At 44.1% G+C, this 22,290-nt stretch overlaps 1 protein-coding gene across 3 annotated transcripts in view; it reads left to right on the top strand.

Moving 5' to 3' along the window:
• HGF (hepatocyte growth factor) overlaps window positions 1–22,290 on the top strand; it is a 299,651-nt gene that overhangs the window by 235,251 nt on the left and 42,110 nt on the right. For all 3 annotated transcript variants that reach the window (XM_069228683.1, XM_069228684.1, XM_069228682.1), the window contains exons 13-14: window positions 10,649–10,745; window positions 19,612–19,686. In XM_069228683.1, the coding sequence (XP_069084784.1) occupies window positions 10,649–10,745; window positions 19,612–19,686 (172 nt within the window). The remainder of the gene's footprint in view (window positions 1–10,648; window positions 10,746–19,611; window positions 19,687–22,290) is intronic.

The raw sequence follows: 22,290 nt of genomic DNA, 5'->3' as shown, positions 1-22,290 counted from the left end.
TGTAAATTCAGGAAAACAGCTTCATTTAAATTTAGAAATCCTTATAAGGTTCCAGGAGCCAGGTACAAAGCTCACTTCTTAACATCCATAGCTAAGGCCCTGTGGAATTAGCCTGGAGTTAGCCTCTCTTTCAGTGTCAGTGGCTACCCTCAACTATGTTGGGGAGGCAATAAAGCTTCCAGCATTGAGAAGATCAGAATCAGTGAACGCCATGAATTCATTGATACAGAAATATTTCTGGCACATTTTTCAGAGGTTGGTGCTTAAACAAAATAGTTTAAAGCCGTTAGAATCAAGTGATGTATTTCTCAATCCCACTCTGGCACCTTTTTGAATGTGTCAACCTCTTTTGGATGATGAATCGTGTGCAAAATTTCATGCAAAATATTATTAATTAATGTTTCAAAGGAGGATGCAAAATCATAGCAAAAGAAATAGGGAAACCTGTGTTCTTTCGCTGCTTTGACGCTGATACACCATCTCTTAAAAATATATAAAGAACATTCTTCACAGTCAAAGTCCAAATCAGAGCTTACAAACCAGTTTCTTTATGATGATTTTTTGATTATTTTTTCCTGCACTCCCATAGGATGCTCACTGCATCAGGGGGACATAGCTAGGAAGGAAGCAGTCATCTGGGGGCTTAGTGTCACCAGCGGTAAGTAGCTCATTTACTACTACATCTCACCCCCCTTAATGCCACTAAATTGAGTATTTAGGGGGCCCCCTGATGCCAGGACTTCAGATTGTGATGGACACAAAAGAAGGAGTGGACAAAGAAGACTGCTAATCCTAAGAACTGAGCATCATGACTGATTTGGCGTGAACTATGCCAGCCTGCCTCAACCCTTTTGAAGCAACTGGCTCGTCCTGCTTCTGTGCAGACTCCAAGAAACTAAGAGGGCTGCCAGTGCTTTGTCAACTGCCAAAGAAACTCCCTTGGAGTAGAGGAGCTACTCACCTGCAGCTGCAGGCACCAAAAGAAGCAACAGCAATACTTGGGGTACTGGACCCCTTGCAACAGCCTAGACTGCTTGTGTCCAGGCTATGCACCAATGCTGAGGAAAACCCACTTGCGCATTGAGGGACTTCCCAGACAGTGAGACCCACATCGTGAGTAGCCCGGGAGTCCCGTTTGCCCCTCTGTAGCAGAAACAAGACAAAGAGAGAGCCTCTGACCACTGCCAACTGACACCTCAAAGTGCCTCTACACCTGAGTCCCACATCCCGAGTACGAGGGAGGTGACAGTGCCAACAGGGTCCCAAGACCCTAAAGTCTAAGCCCACTCTTGGGTTTGCTAAGACTGGTCTCCCAGTCTCCACCTTCATCCTCTTTGTGCTGGCCCCCTCTACTGCGAGTGCCTTCCATGACAGAAACCTGACGCCTAAGGACAACTCTGCTCCCGGAAACACCAGCCTAAAGAGAAGAGGACCAAAGTTGTCCCCATGTCCCTGAGCATCGTAAGACCTGAGCCTACTTATTGGTTCAGCCGTACTGGACTTCCAGTGGCGCCTGCAGCCCCTTTTTGCAGGCTCCCTCCAACCGCAAGGAACTCCAGCACCAGATCCAGTGCCAAATGGTACCACTGCATCCGAGCCCCACAGCCCAAGGAAAAGTGGACCAGTGGTCTCCTTATGTGCTTGAGGACCTCAAGGGTCAAGCCCCCCTGGGTTCCCTTGGACTGGCCCCCAGTCCCAGTTGGAAGCCTCTTTCCTACCAGACCATTCCTCATTTAAGTGAATGGGCTACCCAATGCCATAACGAACCTCTGCACCTGGACTCCCCAGATCTTCCCTAGGTAACCTATTGGTATGGCCTTGGACCTAGCTCCATGCTCAACTTAAATCCTGGAGAACAGTCTCGTAAGTCGCTGTTAAGTGCCCAAATGTGGTACATGTTTTTCCCCATAGGATAACTTTACTGCACCTAAAAATTGCACTGTCAGCTTTTGAAAGCTGGAAAAATTCATAACTCTGAATGTAGTTACCTGATTACGATGATCTTTGTATTTTAGGCCCTGATTTCGATATCAGCGGAGAGGTTACTCTGTCACAACGATGATGGATATCCCATCTGCCAAAATAAAAATAACAATATTTCCTTTGGGATTTAAATTTCGCTGGACGAGATATCTATCACAGTTGTGATGGAGTAACCCATCACTGAAATCTAAATCAGGCCCTCAATTCATATAAATGTATGTGTTATCTGTATAAATTGGTGTTGGATTTCTTTATTAGGTGTGTGTCTCGCTTATTACCTATGTGTGTGTATTGAATACATGCATAACACTACCCTCTGGAATGTCTAACTACTCATCCACACTACCACAAAAAAGAGCATTTGGGGTGCCGCTGTAATTTCTTTGCAGTTTGCCTGGACTCTTTACACAGTGTACCTCTTTGTGGTCCACTATATAAAGAGCCAGGTTCCTACACACTCTATGCCACTATACTCTTCAACAGTCTATGCAAATGTACTCTACACCAGTCCCCTCTACTCTATGCCATCCCAGTGTATGCTTCTCTACACAACTTCACACTATTCCACTACAATACACTACACTCTCTGAAAACGTTCAAGAAAGGAGCTGAGTTGGATGAACATCCTTTTGGCAAGTGTTGTGAATCATCAAACAGAACCAGTGTTATTATCAAACCAAATCATTCCTTTCTCTCGGTGAGTAGATAACAACTATACCCATCCACTCAGTCAATCTCATAATAGCCAGAGGGTTATGGTTTTTACTTTTGGATGAAAAGTTCTTATTCTTGAATCAGTTAGTATCCTGTACATTTCCTCCTAGTATTCTTAAAGACTTTTCTTCTGAAGGAAAGTTATACACTCAAAGTAATTGCTGTTTCATTTCTTTGATGTAACTTCAGTCAGCCACAGTTCCACTTTTATCTTTGACACACCAAACAGATAATGGGAAGTTCAGAATTCTCCACAACATCAGCTAATAAGGGTCAGATCCACTAGAACAATTTATGGTGAAGCTGCAGGCATGTTCCTGGCAGACCTGGGCCAAGATCAGGTTTATTAGGAACATCAGGTTTATCAGGTCCATACTTGGGTCATCATTAGGAGCTGCCTGCCTATTGGAATATATGTGATATCTCCTGTTACTGCATATATTGCAATGACAAGTTTTGTGGTAAATGTCCGCAGGTAAAACCTAATGATATTTATCTGGAGACATGCCCAGTATTTCCCAGAACATGCAGATTGCGGTGTGGTAAGCAACAAAATCTGCATGTTATTACTTGAAATGTATTAATTGTCTGGTCTTAATTGCATATGATAAACTCAGACTCTGTCAAGTTCAATTTTATCAAGAACGATACACAGCATACCATTTATCAGGCTGCTCTTAATGAGTTCCTTACTATCACATGAACTTAGCTGTGATTCAAATAAAATGGAATCTGGAACTGTTTCAGTTTTATGAGTTATTATTATGTTTATACTAATACTATTACAACTACTACTGCTTCTGCTACCACTACTACTAATAATAACAATAATAACAGTACAAATAATAATAATTATAAGAAGCACAATAATAATAATTATTATTATTCATTATAATAATACTTAAACTTATAATGCTCAAACGATTCCAGATGTAATTATTTTTAGTGCATCTAATATAATAATAATGATAACAATAATAATAATAATAATAATAATAATCATCATCATCATCTTCGTCACCATAACTGGCATTTGTATTTTTGTAACAATAATAATAATAACAACAATAATAACAGCAACAAAAAAAAATATTAATAATAAGAAGAAGAATAATAAGAATAATGATGATGGTGAGGGGCATTTTTTGCATGGTATTCTCCCAGATTTTTGCCTTCTTTGCCCTAGGACTCTATGTAGTTTACTCCTGAAATCAGAAGTAAAGTTGCCTTCCCTTCTGACCATGGGTATATTGGCATACATCTAACTAGCATATTTAATTTACTTATAAGTATCTAGAATATGGTACCACATGTGCCTAGGGCCTATGAATGTAATGCTTCAAGTGGGCAGCAGCACTCTTTGTGCCACTCACTACAGGACCCAGACTTGCCCCTGCAGCCTGTGTGTGCAGTTTTAAACGCTGCCACTTCGACCTAGCCAGATGATAATTTCGCATTAGTCTAAACTTTACTTTTCAGTACTTATAAGTCACCCCTTAGTAGGCCCTAAATGCGTATAGGGCAAGGTGCTCGGTATTTAAAAAGTAGGACATGTATATTTAATGTTTGGCATGCCCTAACAGTAGAAAACCTTCAAAGTTGTTTTTCACTGTGGCAAGGCTAGCTCTCATATAGGAAAACACTATCTTATTTTATAACAGATTATAATGCTTGCCTTTTGTTTGGGAGCACATAAGACCATGATTTAAGGGCTAATTTTGATAGTAATTTAATATCCAACTAAAAGCCAGTTAGGAGGGGGTAGCTGGTCCAGAACTGGTTTAGAGCCACTAAGAAATATCTTTATTGCTTGATTAATAAACCCATTGCAACGTATTGCATTGTACAATAAATTACATTATAAAACACCTACAACATACACAACAATCCAGCAGCATAAAGGGTGTAGTGGAATATATATCTTGTGTCAGACTTTTCAAGACAGTATTTAAAACAACTTAAACCATTCCTACCCAGCCCTTTTTTAAACAGATTATTGGAAGGGACTCTCTTCCTGAACTAGAGCTCACAATCATTGACCCGCTAAATGTGTATGCCTTAGCCTTTCCCAGAAAGATGCACCCCTGATGCCAAGATAAGAATTAACATTAGAATGCAGCAGATGAAATGCAATGAGCGTTATTAGATTTTAAGCTCAAGTGCACAACTACATCGTACAGTACTTTGTAAAGTTAAAATGTGAGTACTCGTTATGGGTTTGAAGTAGCGTTAAGTAGGGCATCAGGGAACTATAGCAGGTGGGATTAGTAATTTATCCATCAACACCCCAACCAAGCTATCCTTTTGCACAGAATAACTATTATTAAGATTGAGGTGCATCTTTGCAATTAAAGTGCACAGTGCTTTATAAAAGTTAAAAGCAAACAATCATTGTAAAAATAAACAACAGATCTGAGCGGCGTTAAATAAGGCATTGGGGGTCAATAGTAGGCAGGTATTATGCTTTATCCCTCGGCACCCCGACCAAGCTGACGCTTTGTCCTGGTTGATACATGTGCTAAGAAAATTTATAAACGTTTCACAGGCTGTAATCTCACTAGAGCCACAAGACAGCAAGTCCAGGTAGGTCCTTTAAGGATATTGGGATACTTAAGAATGCTAAAGTGGTTTCCTCCTCTCTAACCTCTACTAAGACACTTGCTACAGCCTTTATCACAAATCTCTGCAGAAATTTCACTATAGCACAGTACAGCCTGAGGCAATTACTGCCTCCCTGCAGGACCCTACTCCTTGAACCTTCTACTTCCTGTGCAAGAGCGCCGGCCTATCACCCATAAATCAAATCAAATCAAATCATTAACATTTATAAAGCGCGCTACTCACCCGTGCGGGTCTCAAGGCACTAGGGGGGAAGGGGGGGTTACTGCTGCTCGAATAGCCAGGTTTTTAGGAGTCTCCGGAAAGCGGAGTGGTCCTGGGTGGTTCTGAGGCTGGTGGGGAGGGAGTTCCAGGTCTTGGCCGCCAGTAAGGAGAAAGATCTCCCACCCGCCATGGAGCGGCGGATGCGAGGGACGACAGCGAGTATGAAGGCCAGAGGAACGGAGGAGGCGGGTGGGGACGTAGAAGCTGAGGCGTCGGTTGAGGTATTCCGGTCCCTTGTTGTGGAGGGCTTTGTGTGCGTGGGTGAGAAGTCGAAAGGTGATCCTTTTGCTGACTGGGAGCCAATGCAGGTGTCTCAGGTGTGCGGAGATGTGGCTGTTGCGGGGTACGTCGAGGATGAGGCGTGCCGATGCGTTTTGAATGCGTTGCAGCCGTTTTTGGAGTTTGGCTGTGGTCCCGGCGTAGAGGGTGTTGCCGTAGTCCAGGCGGCTCGTGACGAGGGCCACGGTTTTTCTAGTGTCGGCGGGGATCCAGCGGAAGATCTTGCGGAGCATGCGGAGGGTGAGGAAGCAGGAGGAGGACACGGCGTTGACTTGCTTGGTCATGGTGAGAAGAGGGTCCAAGATGAAGCCGAGGTTGCGGGCGTGGTCTGTGGGGGTCGGTGCGGTGCCGAGGGCCGTGGGCCACCAGGAGTCGTCCCAGGCGGACGGGGTGTTGCCGAGGATGAGGACTTCCGTTTTTTCAGAGTTCAGCTTTAGGCGGCTGAGCCTCATCCAATCTGCGACGTCCTTCATACCTTCTTGTAGGTTGGTCTTGGCGCTGGCGGGGTCCTTGGTGAGGGAGAGTATAAGTTGGGTGTCGTCGGCGTAGGAGGTGATGATGATGTCATGCTTGCGAACGATGTTGGCGAGGGGGCTCATGTAGACATTGAAGAGTGTCGGGCTGAGTGATGAGCCTTGAGGTACGCCGCAGATGATCTCATAAGAGAGCAGCACAAGTAAAGAATATCAATGATGTCCTCTGGCTCCTGGTTACATAGCCAACAGATTTCTTGACCTTCCCTTCTTTTTCACTGGGGTAGTGGCTTAAGATGGGTAATATCCCCAGCCTGTATTTCAATACCTGTTCCTTGGGCTTGTTACTGTAGGGATCACTTAGGCAGCCCTTTGGTTTTAACCTGATTTAACTGTGGAGTGTCATCCAACAATGTCTACATCTGGATAAACTGTCTTTATCCTCAAGCACTGAAAACAGCTGTATAGTAGATTTGGCCAGATTATTAAACTGCAGGTGGTTTAGGGGCGAGTCCCAAACGTTAGTTAGACCAGGAGCTCATAGGTCCTGATCCAGGTAGATCTGTGCTGGGGAACACGACCTTCCTGTTAATGCAGACCAGAGATAATAGCCCAAGGAACCTTCCATTGCCAATTTTAGTTTGTGACAGCACACCATCTAGGCTGCATTCTGAGCCAGTTATTGTTTGGCAATACCTAACTCAGGCTAATCTGGGCTAAGGAAGTGTAGGATGGTAATTGGAAGATTGACCTATATAATTTGTGTATTGTTTTATCCAGGATTGCACTGTCCCAATCCCTAAGGCCCTCACTCCCACCTTTGCTTTGGCCACCTGCACAATAGGTGTAATTGTTGGGCCTTTCAGTTTATAATAACCAGATCTCAAACCATAGGCCAATACATTGCCTTTCTTTCTCATTTCCTTGAGTTAGTCACCGTACCTTGCAATACTGTTGAAGTGAACTCGGATGTACTTGAAGCTCTTTACTGATCCAATCTTTTGACTTCCCGAGGACCAAGTATGCTTCTATGACCTTTTACGTTAAACTACTAGTATTTTTGTTTTCTTTCTATTAATAATCAACCAATTCCCTACTGAAGTAGGCCAAATCAAAAAGCCATTTCAGGTCAACCTTAGTTCTGCTGAGGAGGACAAGATCATCCACACACAGAAGGTTTGAAAGCTGGAAGGCTCACACTTTGGGCAGATGTGAATTAACTGCATGTAGTATGGCAGTGATATCTGATTAAAAAACAAGTTAAAGAAAGCCGGACGCTAGGACGCATCCTTGCTTTAGGCCTTGTGTTGTTTTGATTTGTCTGGATAAGTGAAACCTGTCCCCAAGTTTTATTCTTACCCATGTGTCTGTATGTAGTAATTCCAGTGCTCTTACTGAGAGCTCTCTGAGATATTCAGGTTGGCCAATTTCCTCCAGAACCTTCCCTGGTCGACCCTGTCAAATGTGGACCTATAATTTATGAAACCAAACTGGACTGGGTGATTGTTTGCTTTTGTTGAGCCAGTTAGCACGGAAAGTGCAAAAATGTTTACTGATGTCCTTGTTAACTTAGTGAAGCAAATTTGATTTGGCAGTATGACAGAGTTATTATCTGCCCAGTGCTGCAGTTCTTCCAATAATACTCCTATGAAATATTTAGCATTATTGTCTAACAGATCAACCAGGAGGTAGTTTCCGGGGTCCCCTTTGTTTCCTCCGTTACAAAATGGTGTGAGGATCGAACCACGCCATGACGAAGGGATGTAGTGGTGCAGCATAATGCTGTTAAAAACTGGTGTTAATTGAGCTGCCCAGAATAGTGGCTTATTCTTATAGATGGCTGGCAGAATTCTGTTCGGACCCAGTGCCCCATCTCTGCGACCCCTTGCAATTTGCCTCTGGACGGTGGATGTTGCCATTGAGCACAAAGATGATTTATGATCACCTTCCCTGTGTGATGTTATCACGGTATTTGCTGGCTCTCGATCTTCTCAGTAGGTGCTGATTTGTTCCACTGGTGCCTCAGGGTTAAAGTGGCTAAACAAAAAATTGTACTAAGTTGTCTCCAGTATGTCAGAGGTTTCTACATTTGGAAGGTATCTGCTTGGCCTGATTACGCCGGCCAGACATTTGTGGAGTTGTTTTTCCTGATGTCATGTAGCAACTTTGCCCAGAAGGAGTCCCAACGGTCCTTTTGTGCCGACCGTTTAACCATTTTTTTTTTGTTTTCTCATATCCCAAAGATTGTGAAAAGTTTCAGAGTCCATTTCAGATTTTTTAAGAGCTCTCCAAAGTAGGTTAACCCTCCATTTAGCACTCCTTAACCTAAAGTTGTTCCCCTCGCCCCAATGAGTTGTGGTAATATTGCAAGGCACTTCTTTTTACCTGAGACTGGCTTGGGCTGTTAATTTGCAGTCTTTGTGGTAAACCTTTCCCAGCTAGTAAAGGGATTTTCAACCTTTTCTTGTGTGGATGCCACTAATTGTTTAACTCTGTGCACTAGTGTTGAAAGGGTGCTAGCAGTGCATTTAATGCGTATTAGGTTGATTATATATCTTGTGATTTTTTGATACACCTCATGCATGTAGACCTCCAAACTGATTTCCAGTGTTATCTCTTGTGGATGGTGATCACTTTTCAACTTGTCCACGAGGTCATAAGCAGTGATGCCACAAATCAGGGGAAGAGTCATAAAGGTGTAAGAGGTAAGAGATCCCCCGGAGTATGTTAAATACAAGAGTCCAGGAGCTTTACAATGGGCTATGCAGCCATTTAGTGCTCTAAGTCCAAAATATTCCAGATTGCCTTCTAAAATCTGTCCCCTTGTGTCTTCTTTATGCCAGTGGGGAGATTCTCCATGAGGCGTCATCCAAAGTGTGGCTTGCACCCCTATGACCTCATTTGTGGGAAGTGGGCTCATTAGCCACATATTGAAGAGACCTGATATGATGAGATTGTTGCTGAAGCTCTCCACCCTTTGCCTCAAAATTAGGCCTAGCAGCTTATTGGATTGCTCTGTCCTTGTTTTTGCACAGGGGTGGATGTAAACATTCACCACTGTAAATTTCCTAATAAAGCCTTTTGAAGTGTTACGGGCCATGTCTACTACTTGCAGATGAGCCTCGCTGCTTTCCTGCTCCTGGCATTCGATTGTGTTGGTGATGGATACACATATTGCAAGTCCACCCTTGCAGTGTCCATACTTGTGCTTCTTAGTTGCAGGGACACAATAATTAGTACAGCCCTCCAAATGAGGTGGATAGTGTGACCAGGGGCCAGATGTAGAAAGCTTTTTGCACGTTGCAAACAGCGAATTTAGCTGTTTGCGACATGCAAAAAGCACATCGCAATACACAAACCTCATTTTGTGATTCGGTAACCTGGTTACTGAATCGCAAAACGGGCTTGCGAGTCACTATTAGGAAGGGGTGTTCCCTTCCTAATTGAGAGTCGCAGTGCAATGCAGGATTGGTTTGTGTAAACCAATCACATTCTGCACCCTTTTGAAATGGGTGGTAACCCATTCGCAAAAGGGAAGGGGTCCCCTAGGGACCCCTTCCCTGTTGTGAATGGCACTGTAAACATTTTTTCTTTGGGTGTACCCTGGCACCACTGGGTTACCGGATCAGTACCGGTTCTGAAAAACCCAGTACCTCAGTTGGCGCCCAACATGGGGCGATACCAGCGGTACCGGTCCAAGCCTGAGGTCCGTGGGGAGCTTCGTGTGTAGTGGTAGCATCATCAACATCATTATTCATTGACGTGCTTCATGAGTTTCTCTTATGAGTTGATAGTGAATCCTGTGGAGTGTCAGACACTACATACTCAAGGAAATGGTACTGCAAAATGAATTGCTGTACCATAAGTACTGAAAAGAGGTTCGTGGAGGGAAAATACCTTAGCGATGCCTGGGTGTGCTATCTACTCTCATTCTTTCTGTGAAGTTTAGAGCTTTGTATCACAGCAGTGATCCGGGCTGAATTAAGGCAGAGAGTGCCAGAAATGCTTATTCGCCTCATTCATGATTTAATGTAAAAAAATAAACAGTTGTCACCTTTTGACAAACACAAGTGCATGAAAGTAACCAAAAAGACATGCAGTTACAAAAAGTAGTTGGTATGGACCTTAGAGTAGTAATGTTTTAATGGAAAATCATATTTTTCATTCTACATCGAATATCCTCACAAAGCACACAATACCTGAAGTTTTAGATAAGGGATAGATGCTGACTATTCGCTCGTTTAATTATTTTTTGGTACTCAGCTTCGCTAGCATTTCACAATATATCAAATTTTCCTATACATTCTTATTTTTAGATGTCGTCTCTACCTGTGCATCAACAAAACAGCCACGAGTTGTGAATGGCATTAGAACACAAGCAAACACGGACTGGATGGTTAGTTTAAGATACAGGTAACTACGGGGGAACTGTATATAACACTGCTGTAAAGATGTGTTACAAATTTATTAAGTAAGTATTGATATTCTTGTATGGAACAACTTCCAGTTCCTGGAACAACTGTCTATTTATTTGAACAATAAATCGCGTGTGCTTCATGTTCCTCTGAGGAAAAAAGGTACACAATGTGTTCAAGTGAAGCTCTTTAGTATCATTAATTTATTTGTGCATTGTGTATGTGACCTTCTGCATCATGCAGCCATAAGCCTCACTGGAGTGAACTTCTTGGGGATCTTGGGGAGAGAGAGAGATACAAAAGAGAATTATGCTGACTCATGTCCAAATAGGAAACAGTGTTGGGTTATCAATTCCTCCGAAAGTGTGTACTGGAAGACGTATTTCGGTGGACAGGCTGCCATTGAGATATCAAGGATACCATGTACCAGTCATGCAGTAGGCAGGCGACATGTCTGACCAACTATATGTAACTGAAAATATAGCAGTAGACGTGGTTTGATGATCCAGAGGTGGGCAGGGCACATATGTTAAGGTTTACATAGAGATGTCTTGTCAAGTCCTGAATGTGCAGGGAACAAATTAAAAAGTGAAAAGCAGTTTGCACAAAACGATCTTCCCCATAATAATTTAAATCTGGCAGGGAAAATTCAAGGTAGAATCAGGGTGAGTGATCTACTGTGCTGGGATGGATGGTATGGCAAAAACATAACAGAGAGGTGTACTGGAATGAAACTATGGACCTTTATGCTTTTTATGCACAAATTCAAAATAATATCTTTACCATAAGGCCAATGTTCAGTTTTCTCGGTCAGTTTGATGTGAGTGTGGCACTTCAAGCTGAATATGAGTTGTGCTCCATAGTCCTGAAAAGACTGGTGATTCTAGGAGGGATGTGACCAGTGCGAGTCTTAAGGTATTCTGTGGGGAAAAGCCATAGGGTAAGCACTCCACGTAACTGGCAGCACTTGAGTGCAATCTCCATTGTCGTATTACCTGCAGCCTGAAGGAAGCACTGTTTTTAAACAGCACCCACCTACAATATATTAGTCAATGCCCTGTTAAGTCAGGCCAGTTAAAAGGGAGAGTTGTCCAGCTTAACAGAACTTTGAACGACGCCTTATGTAAAGCCAGCTAGGCTGCATCCAGTTCTCAACATGTTTCAGGAAAGTTGCCACATAGTGACGTTTCCATCTCCTCTTGCAAGCCTTAGATAGATTAGGGGGCATCTCGGTGGCTGTTGTTGTTATTGTTGTATGAATCTACAATGACGGTCAAGGGTCATTTTGTCTTTGAAAATAATGAACATGGTGGTCATTGTTTGGCAGCGATTTTAGATGGGAAGGATTCTAATATACCTTGGTCTGTTTATTTCTCTGGAAGGACATGAACTATGAAAGAATAATCACTTTGATTCTGGCATGTATGGACATTGGATTGAGCAACAATTATAACATTAGTGCTGCTGAGAAGTACAACAGATTTGGGATTGACACACTTGGGCAAGGATTACAAACAGACAGGTAATGCCAATGTACCTGCAACCTGGATTTTGTACCCAGACTGCGTGACTGGTGAGTTAATAATGAGCTCTTTTCCCGCACAAATTTTGCAAAGTGAGACATGGAGGAATTTGTGCAGGGAAAATAAAGCCCATTCTAGGTTTTCCAGTTCAGGTGAGGGGAAACATGATATTATCATAATTGTGTCCATTTTTATGTTATCAACTTACAACGGGATGATAATAGTGGATATAAAGGTATTGTTATTTTTCTAGTGCAGTATTGCCTTCTACATTTTTAGGGTCGAGCCTGCGTTGCATGCGCATGCGTATTGCAGCGAGACACTTTTGTATTTAGAAAAGGGCTCGGAGCCCTGTCAACTTCACGTCAGTGTTTTTTATTGGTTCGTGAGCTTGCCTAATAAAATCTGCTTGCTTTCATTAGTCGAAGGCAAGCATACGTCATGCCTTTTCCAGTGGCTAGCCCTCCTCGAGCGCAGCGACCAAGTACAGAAAACATGCGAGGCTCGCTGTTTTCCATCGGGCTCGTGGACTTCTTTTTCTCTAATTTACGAGCGCGATCTCGCTTGGCAGAAGTCCAGCGCTTTACATAGTTAATTTCACTTTTTCGGGTTGTGTACACAAATGCACTTTTGCCCGATAGGTGAAAAGTCGGGTTAGGAGTTTACAACGCGATCAGCTCTAACATGAGCAAACGCGAGACCCGTTGCATTGTAAATGCTTGTTTTAAACTGTGTATGGCAGGGTTTTCTTATGATAATTATGCATGTTTCTTTCAAGACTTATTAACATGTCTGCACTGCATTAGGTGACTGCTCTTGTCACTTTCATTTCACTGCTTATTCGTGCACTAGCTTGTCAATCTTGTGCTTGTTTCTCCCATGGAGGATTGCCTCTTTACCATCAATTTGTTTGTCTGGTATCTGCTTTCATTGCTTGCTTTTCAAGCACTACATTTTGAGTATGTGTCTGTTTTAGCTGTCTCCCTCAGGTACGTGTCGACCAGTGTAGCTCTCTGTCACCTGCCCCCTCTTCCTGTTGCCTGTGCTTCTCCTCATTGACTCCCTCAACCCCGTATCCTCTTAGTTTTTCTTTCCTTACTGACCTCCCCAATGTTTCTTATTGGTCCCTTCTGCCCTCCCCATGTTCCTTCCATGCCAGTTCCCCACCCTCCCTGTGTTGCTTTTATGTTTGTCCCTCCTAACCTCACCGGCATTCCTTCTGCTTGCCCTTGTGTTCCTTTGCCCCTTCAATTGCTTCCATTTTGCTTCTGTTTACACCACACCACAGATCACTTTAATCACATGACAACAACAAAAAACCTCTTGCATGTTTTTTTTTCTTTTTACTTACCAATCCTACTCGGATCAGTAACTAAAAATGAAAAACAAGTACCTGCACCATTCTCGCACACTCATGCGTGTGCCAATAAAATGACTCTGACAGCCACATCAAACTTTTTTTCTTTTTAATTCTAGCCTCGTTGCACAGCATCAAGGATGCAAGCATGTTCACCATGAGTAGACACCACTGAGAATGCCAATAGGTCACAAATGCAAAACTTACTGGTTTTAAAAGTGCTTGTTTTTAAGCATTCAAGAAGAGTAGTGGTATCCAAGTCTCAGAATGGGTGAATTTGCATTAGCGGCGGCTGTGCTGAATATATTGGGCCAGCAAGAGGGTAGCGTCCACAGTGCTGAGCCTAATAGGAAGACTTTTGCTGCAGAAATAACATTTTTTTCAATGACAACTATCTATTTTTAAATCCAAAACAGATATTTAAAAGAGTTTCCTTCATTCAGAATGATGTCTTTACCAACTTGGCAGTGTACCAAGGATTTGGTTCCTGATTGGTACTGTCATCGCCTCGTCTACTGTGCTACTGTCGAATTGATGTCATGTGACAGTACTGTTGTAATTAGTCTTAATGCTTTATGTTGCAATTTCATCCATTAGAAGGTGTTTACATATTTATATATCGAGGAACATATAATCCATTCCAATTTACTAAACATCCATCCCTCCTAACCCTACCCCGTGATTGTTCCTTTGGATTGTCTAGGCGCCTCGATTAGAATGTTGGTGACAGCTCTGTCATTTTGTGAACTGACATGGTGGTGTTTAGACTTAGAATAAAGAAGTTAAACTTGGAAGTGTGTCCGCTTCGTTTTTAAGAATTAACTGATCAGAACTTTGGAGCAGGGACGCTGATCACTCCTCCAAGGTTAAAATTGGAACTAAATCTTCGTTGCAAAGTTAATTTCCCCGGCTCCTTCGTCCCAAACATAAAGGTAACTCAGTGCTTACATAGATTTGAAGGGCTTCAAGGATGTTATTTTCAAAATATTGTTTTTCCACTCACTGGCATTCCTAGTACTCCTCCGACTCTCTACACTCTTGATACTCCTAAGACACACCGTCGTTGCTATGCTTCATTTCATAGGCAGACTGAACCAATAACTTTGTTGAGCCCCAGCATTTCATGAAACACACAACCTGAAGAGGTAGAAAGAAGAGCATGCGTAGATGCATGTCCACGCGATAAAAAGATGCATTCCACAAGACAGACACTACACGAAATGAATAATGCAGTCTGCATAGGCACGAGCTATCGCTCTCAGGTTTACGAGCTGTGATCTATGTCCCCATGAAGGCAAGAGTAAATCTGGCCTGTTTTGTCGCTGCTCTTTCATCGGCTCTGTAAATTACATTGCTGTTTCTTTCACACTGTTCGGTGTGCCCAGACCTCCTCAGTTAAAGCGTGGATTGTTTTCTTAAGCAGACTTCTTAACTTGCACAATCATTTAAGCACCGCCAAATTAGGCGGTGCTCCTCCCCGGGCCGAGTGACCCCTGTCTTTTGTAGGACGGCCTTGATGGATCACTTCCTTCTGTTCAAACGAAGCTGAGCTGGGCCAAGCGTGCTGCAAAGGAGTTTAAAGACATCATAAATACCTCACTGATACAGTAAACAAAGCCACATTTAATGAGCGTGGTGCATTCGTGGTTTAACCTATGTGATAAACGAGAATGAGGATAGGATAAAAGACGGATCAATCGGACGATCCAATCGGTTGTTCACAGTAAGTAACTAGTAAGTTTCACAGGACATGCCGCTTGATTTTTCGATGTTCTGCCTATTATTCTAATTTCCAGTTCACCGGTGCATGTCTGACGGATAATACACACTGAAATAATAGCAAAGACTCTTTCAGTGGAAATGTGTTGTTTTCCGGAGAAGCTGAAGCGGTGTCAGAATGTCTGCCAAAAAAAAACAACGAAAACAAAACGAGCCTGGGTCTGTGAAACGGCTGCGCAGGACTTAACGGTGTTCGATTAGCCGAGCTTCGCTGATGTTTGATTCGCCTCCCACAACACAGGCCAGTTGGACTGCACGAGGGAATAGAAGCGGCCATTTGACACTGCCCGATCTACTAGTTACAGAGTCATAACCGTTTTTGTTACTTTTCTTTTAAATAAAACGCATTCTCGTTGGGCTGATTACAATGGGAACAAGCATTTGCAATGCAATGGGTCTCGCATTTGCTCGAGTTACAGCTACTAGTGCTGTAAACTCCTAACCGGGCTTTTCTTGCCACATAAATTAAAAATGAAAAGTAAAACAGTTTCACATAAGCGAGCCGATGACCGCCAAGAGAATGAGTGTGAGGGAGACACATGAATGGAAAAAGAAGTTCGCGGGCAGTCAAACTTATTTGCAAACGTGCAATTATCCATTTAACAGGGCCGATGTCCAAGGCAGTAACCGAACCGCCCCACCGAGGGACAAATGTAAAGCATTTACCAATGATAACAAAGGATTTTTGAAGGGCAAGCCCATGAACGAGAGATGGTGATGGGCTTGAGGTGGACATTGTTAAAAGCCCAAATAGGGCCTTTAGACAACAGGTCAGAAAAGCAGCACTTGCGCGCTGCATGCTCGACCTAATAAACCTGGCTTCATTCAATAGAGGTGTTGGTAACATCTCCCAACAGAAATAAGCTTTCTAGAAAGAAAGACCAGGCTCCCTGGTGACTACAGAGTTGTACAGAAAGCAATATCCACCATCACCTCTGTGTGTGGTCCAGGGGAAATATCAGTGCTACAAGTGTTTGTGGTGAGCCCTTTGTGTCCCTGACACCCTGTGTGTCCCTTATGCTCACAAATGAACCTCAGACCTTCGGACCTGAAGGTGTATCACTAGGATTTCTAAACAATGCTTTTTTGAAAAAAGCACTGCTAACTGATAAAAACCCACCCTTATTGGACTCCTGCTTTACCAGTGTTGTGTTTTGTGACGCCACTCGCCCACTTCTCATTGGGAAGGGATCCTCTTTTGGGGAGGCTTTTCTGTTCAGTTTCAGCAGGAGGTTGTCCAGGGCCAAAGGAAAATGGGACAGCAGTGAAGAAGCATTTGCCCAAGGTTGCGGCCAGTGCGCAGCCTCCCAGTGTGTGCCATCACACAGTGGCAGCCTCCCTGTGTTAAACAGTGACCTCTGACTGCCGCTGTTGTGTCTTTGCACTTTTTGTATATGCACACTGAATGCTATTAGACACTGAAAATGAAAAGGTTTTTTTCTAGTGAGGTGACTTTAAAGCAGTTTTCCTCACGACTCTGAAACCAGGCGTATTTTAGTATTTTTTCTCATCAACTTATAAATGGAGCGAAAATCCAGATAACAACATGAAATCCACTATTAGAAAACTTCTCAAACCGCAGGTATAATCATAGTATATGCCAGTGTAACAGAATGTTTGCGAGAGATAAACCGCAATTTTACATACCCCTACAATAAGATCTAAGCAGAAATCTGCATTATGTCTGACTGGCCCTCACCCAACTCTAAAAGGTTATTTAGGAATTCCGTCTATTTGGTAACATTCAGCAGAATCTCTTCACAGACACAGCATTTAACTTTTTTCCGCTCACTAGAGTTGTCAGAGAAGCTACCTTTCTAATTTGATTTGGTATAACCTTCATTGCATTTTAGTCACACTATCAACCCGTCCGTGAGCATTGCCAGGTGTGGAATCGTGTAGTTGTGGTGCAGTGTTTCACTTTCACTTTCCATAGCATTGGGAGTGGTAGATATCCGGAAGGCACTGGTCGACAATGAAGCAACTGAAAATGTATTGGCCAGCGGCTTAAGCATATGCGGGAATATAGCAGGTCGAGAAACATAGCAAATTAGTTCATTAAGTTAAACGCTCTTGGCTAACATCTATGTGTGGCCTCTAAGCCTCAAGATCGATTAATGGAGGGTAGGGTCAGCTCGGCCTACCAAGCTTCGACACTCATTAACTTGCGTAACATTAAATTGAGCAAGAATAATACACATTCTTTACAGGTGCCAAACGGGAAGGACCTGCTGTTTATGTAAAATGCTAGTTACCTTCGTATGGTGGGTTGCCAACCGGCGCTGTCACTATGCACGGGAACATCAACTTCTTGGATTCTTTTGGTAGAGCGCCCCCCCAATTGGGGGGACGTCGCTCTTAGAGCACAGGCCTCCTTGGCCCAAGCCCTGTGCACCGTCGTGCGTTGGCTGGCCATGGGCACTTCCGCCCTCTCACCGCGCAAGGTGGGAGAGCAGAAGTGCTTGTTACAGGGGCGGTGCAGGCTGTGTCATTTCCGGGTCTCGCCGCCGGCGCTGCATCTGTTGGGGGGGTACTTAAGTGCCCCCCAGAAAGGGCCCTAGCCTTTTTGTGGATGCGGCTGGGGGCCTGGAATGACAGAAAGGGTCCTCAAGGCAGGGTCCCCTGGATAACACCAAAGGTAGGATCCTGTAGTACTGAACCAACCTGCGGATGTACACACCAGCTTGGGGGTTAGGGATACCAGTTCGCTGGAGTGGGCATGGGGCTCCCGCTCCTGGCTGCCCGTTACACCCCCACAGCGGATTGGTGTTTGGGGAGGGGGCGGAACCCGGAGCACAAGGGCAAGTGAGGGTGAAGTGTGAGGAACCGCCCCCGGGATAAATGTGAGGTACAGTTCACCTGTGCGGTCCAACGGAAGTTTGAGACGCAGAGGAATCCATTAGATGCCGGGGTGTAGGCAAGATTTATGACTTGATTAATTGAAGTTTTGATTGAAATGTTATGAATTTAGTGATGTAATTTTTAATTGACATTATCTGCGTGTTTTTAATCCCAACGTTGTAAATAAATTTCTTCCAATGAAATAACAGACAGTCTTTGTCGGTCTGCGTGTGGCAGGTATTGGGGCGAGGGCCGTCTGGTGGCCTCCGAGTTCTGTGGCTTGTAGATGATTCTTTGGTCAGGTTTCTAGTTTTGAGGCCACAGAAGCAGTACAGTGGTGAATTGATGGGGTTGTGGGGGAGAGGCTTGGCTCTGCTCTGCCTGCTTGACTCAGGACAATTTAGATCTATCAGTATTCCTGCACTGTGAAGACTGCACGCAGGAAGTGGTGCACTGTCCCAATCCCACCACACACGGTACATCACCTGGTTGAGGCATAGGTCATTGCAGATACTGGCCACAAAGTTTAAACGAGTTAGAGCTATTAGAATTGTAAACTCCTAACCGGACTTTTCTTCCCACATAAATTGAAATTTTAAAGTAAAACAGTTTCAATTACCTAACCAGACTTTTCTTGCCATATAAACTGAAAAGTAAAAGTTTCACATAAGCGAGCCGATGGCCACCATCAGCGCAAAGCAGACACACAAAAGGAAATAAAAGTTTGCTTGCAGTGAAACCAATCGGCAAAAGTGCAATTATCCATGTAACCAGAAAAAGTGCAATTATCCATGTAACCAGAAAAAGTGCAATTACCTATGTAACAGGATTAATGTCTTACAATGTGCTAGACTACTGCCCAGCGAGATTGCACTGCAAAATAAAGAGAAAAAGTAGTCCAGAAACCAGACGGAAGACATTGAGCCTCGTATGTTTTCAGTAGGTGGTCGGTGCGCTAAAGGAGGGCTAAACACCGGAAAAGCCATGACGTATGAATTCCTTTCACTAATAAAAGCAAGACGATTTTAAAAGGCAAGCCCACAAACCAATAAAAGTGACTGATGTGACATGGGCGTGGTTAGAAGCCCAAAGAGAGATTACAGCAGGGGGCGGAGTGATTTGCGCTCTCCCCTAAAAATTGAATTTAAAAGCCCTGTAGATGGTGTGCCAAAACAAAAATAAATTTTGTGATCCAAAATTGTGCCTTTTAAGAAGTGTCTGATTTACCAGCATTCAACATGGTCCAAACATGAAATGTAAAACACTGCATTTGATTGCTGGGTATTGTTGAAAACTGCTCTTTATGAATGCAACCTATTTAGAGTAGGCATGCAGTGACACACAAATCTCGGTATTTTTTCCAGAAATCAGCACAAATGTGGAGGGTCCTTGGTCAAAGAGAGCTGGGTCCTAACAGCAAGTCAGTGCTTTCCTTCTGGGTACGTTGGTTTGTGTTTTCTGTTTATTTTTCTTGATCTTGAAAGATCGCAACATATAGTAAAATTATTTATGATTACACTTGTATTTTTATGTTAAGTGATTATCTCTTTTGTAATTGCGTTTCATGTAAATTCCTTGATAATCCACACCCTCTTCAATGCCTCTAGATGTTTTTTATTTTTGTGTCTTTGCTTTACTATGAGAACATAACGATTTATAAATGAATACATTATTGTGTGATGTATTGATAGTATTTGATAACGGCTGCCTATGCCATACTGAGCTCCATAAAAGCTCCAAGCATTACTTGCTCATGTCATCAATGTCATAGGTTCATTTTTCAAGATCAAATCATTCAACATATATTTGTAGTTGTTTCAGACGGTACTATTCAGGGAGGATGTGGCTCATCCTTGAGTGAATTGTCGTCACCTGGGGTGCGGGGAGATGTACAGGAGGCTGAAGAGGTGATGGCATTTAATGACGGCAACACAGCATGTGGTTGATAAGAATCAAGAGTGAACATACACCTGTAGGAAAGTAGCATCTTTCTGACATAGTTACCCCCACTTCTTGTCTGGTGTCAGTGTGTTTAGGTTGTAGGACACTGGGATCCAGCTAACCAGGACCCCAGTGTCTGTGCTCTCTCCTCTAATTTTTGTTGTTATGTAACTTTGCACCCCACAATTGGCATACCGGTGCCCCCATGTAAGTCCCTAGTTCACGGTACTTAGGTAGGTAGGCCACTGGTACACCAGGAGTCTCCTATGGGCTGCAGCTTGTATTATGCCACCCATGAGAGCCCATGCAAACTGTGTCTGCGCTGTAAGTCACCCCTCTGATAGGCCCTTCAGCCAAAGGGCACAGTGCATGTTCCTGAGTGTGAGGGTACCCCTGCATGAGCAGAGGTACCCCTACAAGCCCCAGAATATACTCTTTGTGCTTTGTAAGTGTTGGAAGCCACCTTAAAGTATGTATTGGACACTGGTCAACACGAGTGGTCCAACTACATAATAGCTTCTCTGAAACTAGGCATGTTTGATAGCAAACATGTTGGAATCATGCAACTGTACCAATTCCAATGTTAGTTTCATGATACTATGTTATCTGGGGGTTCCTTAGAGGATCCCCCAGATCTGCCTGAAGAGCCTTGCAGGGTCTAAATGCCAGCCCGCGCTGCTGCAGACCCCCAGACACTGCTCTGTCCTCTTGCTGCTGAGCCTAACTCGAGCAGGGGAAGGCAGAACAAAGGGTTTCCTGTAGGAGGGAGATGTGACCTCATCTCCTTTAGAGCTAGGTGTCTCTGGGCTGGGGTGGGGTGGCCTCCCAGTGCCACCAGACTGCTCATAAGGGCACCCTGGTTTCCGCTCTAGCACAAAATCACACAAAGGACAGGGGGGTGGCCACTCTCTCGTACAACTCCTCTCCTAGGGAGGTGCACAGAGCTCTGCCAGGTGGCCAGTTGATTTTGCCATCTTGGAAACAAGGTATGCAGAGGCCTCTGGGAGTATCTGACTGGTTAGGCCAGGTAGAGGATGTACCTGCCCCCTCTAAGAGGTGGGTCACTGTAGAAATTGACCAACCCCCTTTTGGGGTTACTTAGAGGCTCCCGCGAGGCTGGGTCCTCAGATTTGTCAAGCAAGTCTCTTCAAGGAACTCTCTGCAAGATATCTTCTGCTCCTGGCCTCCATAACCTCTGCTGGTCTGCTTTCCATAGTGAAACAAGACTGTATCTAATTGGGAGGTCTCCCACTGCCACATTGTTTCTCCAGCTTCTGCAAGATTTCTGCAACATCCATAGTTGTGCATTCTCTAGGCTCACAAGGACTCTGCATCCAAGAAGCAAAAAGGAATCTCCCTTGGAATGAAGAAGTCACTCCCCGCATTCGCAGGCACCTTCAGACAACGACTGGCTTGTGGATCCTGCTGTCCCACAGACATCGAAAGGCTCTGCACAGGTGGTGCTTCTGTGGACCTGTCTGGGTCCAACTTGTCTTCTGACCAACTTGGGAGATGGAGGGCCATTGCTGCAGCCACTGGAATGGAGCTCCTTTGCACTGCAACTGTTGCTATTACCAAGGCTTGTTGACTCTTCCCAAGAGATCTCCAAGCTCTAAGAAGCCCCAGCCTCCAGCACTCTGCATCTCCAAGTTCAGCTTCCACTCTGCAGCTCCTGTGACATGGGACTCCTTTTTTGTTGTGCTCCTGAGGCCTCCATGTGACTCCCTGTGCCTGCTGCCAGTGGGTCACTCCTGGGGGCTCCTCTGACCCCAGCTGTCTTCCATCCTGCTGAAGACCTGCCCTGACACCCCTCTAAGAGTTGAGTCATTAAGACCTTGCTGGTCCCCAAAAACCTACAATCTTCCTTCCAACAACTATTTGCATTTGCCAAGGCTTGTTGGTGGTCCTGTGGGCCACTGACCCTCCTGCAATCCAGCGACCTATGTGGCACAGCTCGTGGGTGACTCGAAGGATCTCCTGCATCCTCTGGACTCTGCAGCTGGACTTCTTTCTTCACCGTCCTGCAGGAACTTCACCTCCAAGAGGATGGGCATTGCCTACCTGTACCACCTGGACATCTCTGAGTGGTCTGGACAGTGTTC

This window comes from Pleurodeles waltl, chromosome 4_1 (genome assembly GCF_031143425.1).
Source record: "Pleurodeles waltl isolate 20211129_DDA chromosome 4_1, aPleWal1.hap1.20221129, whole genome shotgun sequence".
NCBI classification, from domain to species: domain Eukaryota; kingdom Metazoa; phylum Chordata; class Amphibia; order Caudata; family Salamandridae; genus Pleurodeles; species Pleurodeles waltl.
The sequence above is the reverse complement of the archived record's forward strand: the minus strand, read 5'-3'. Positions and strand labels throughout refer to the sequence as shown.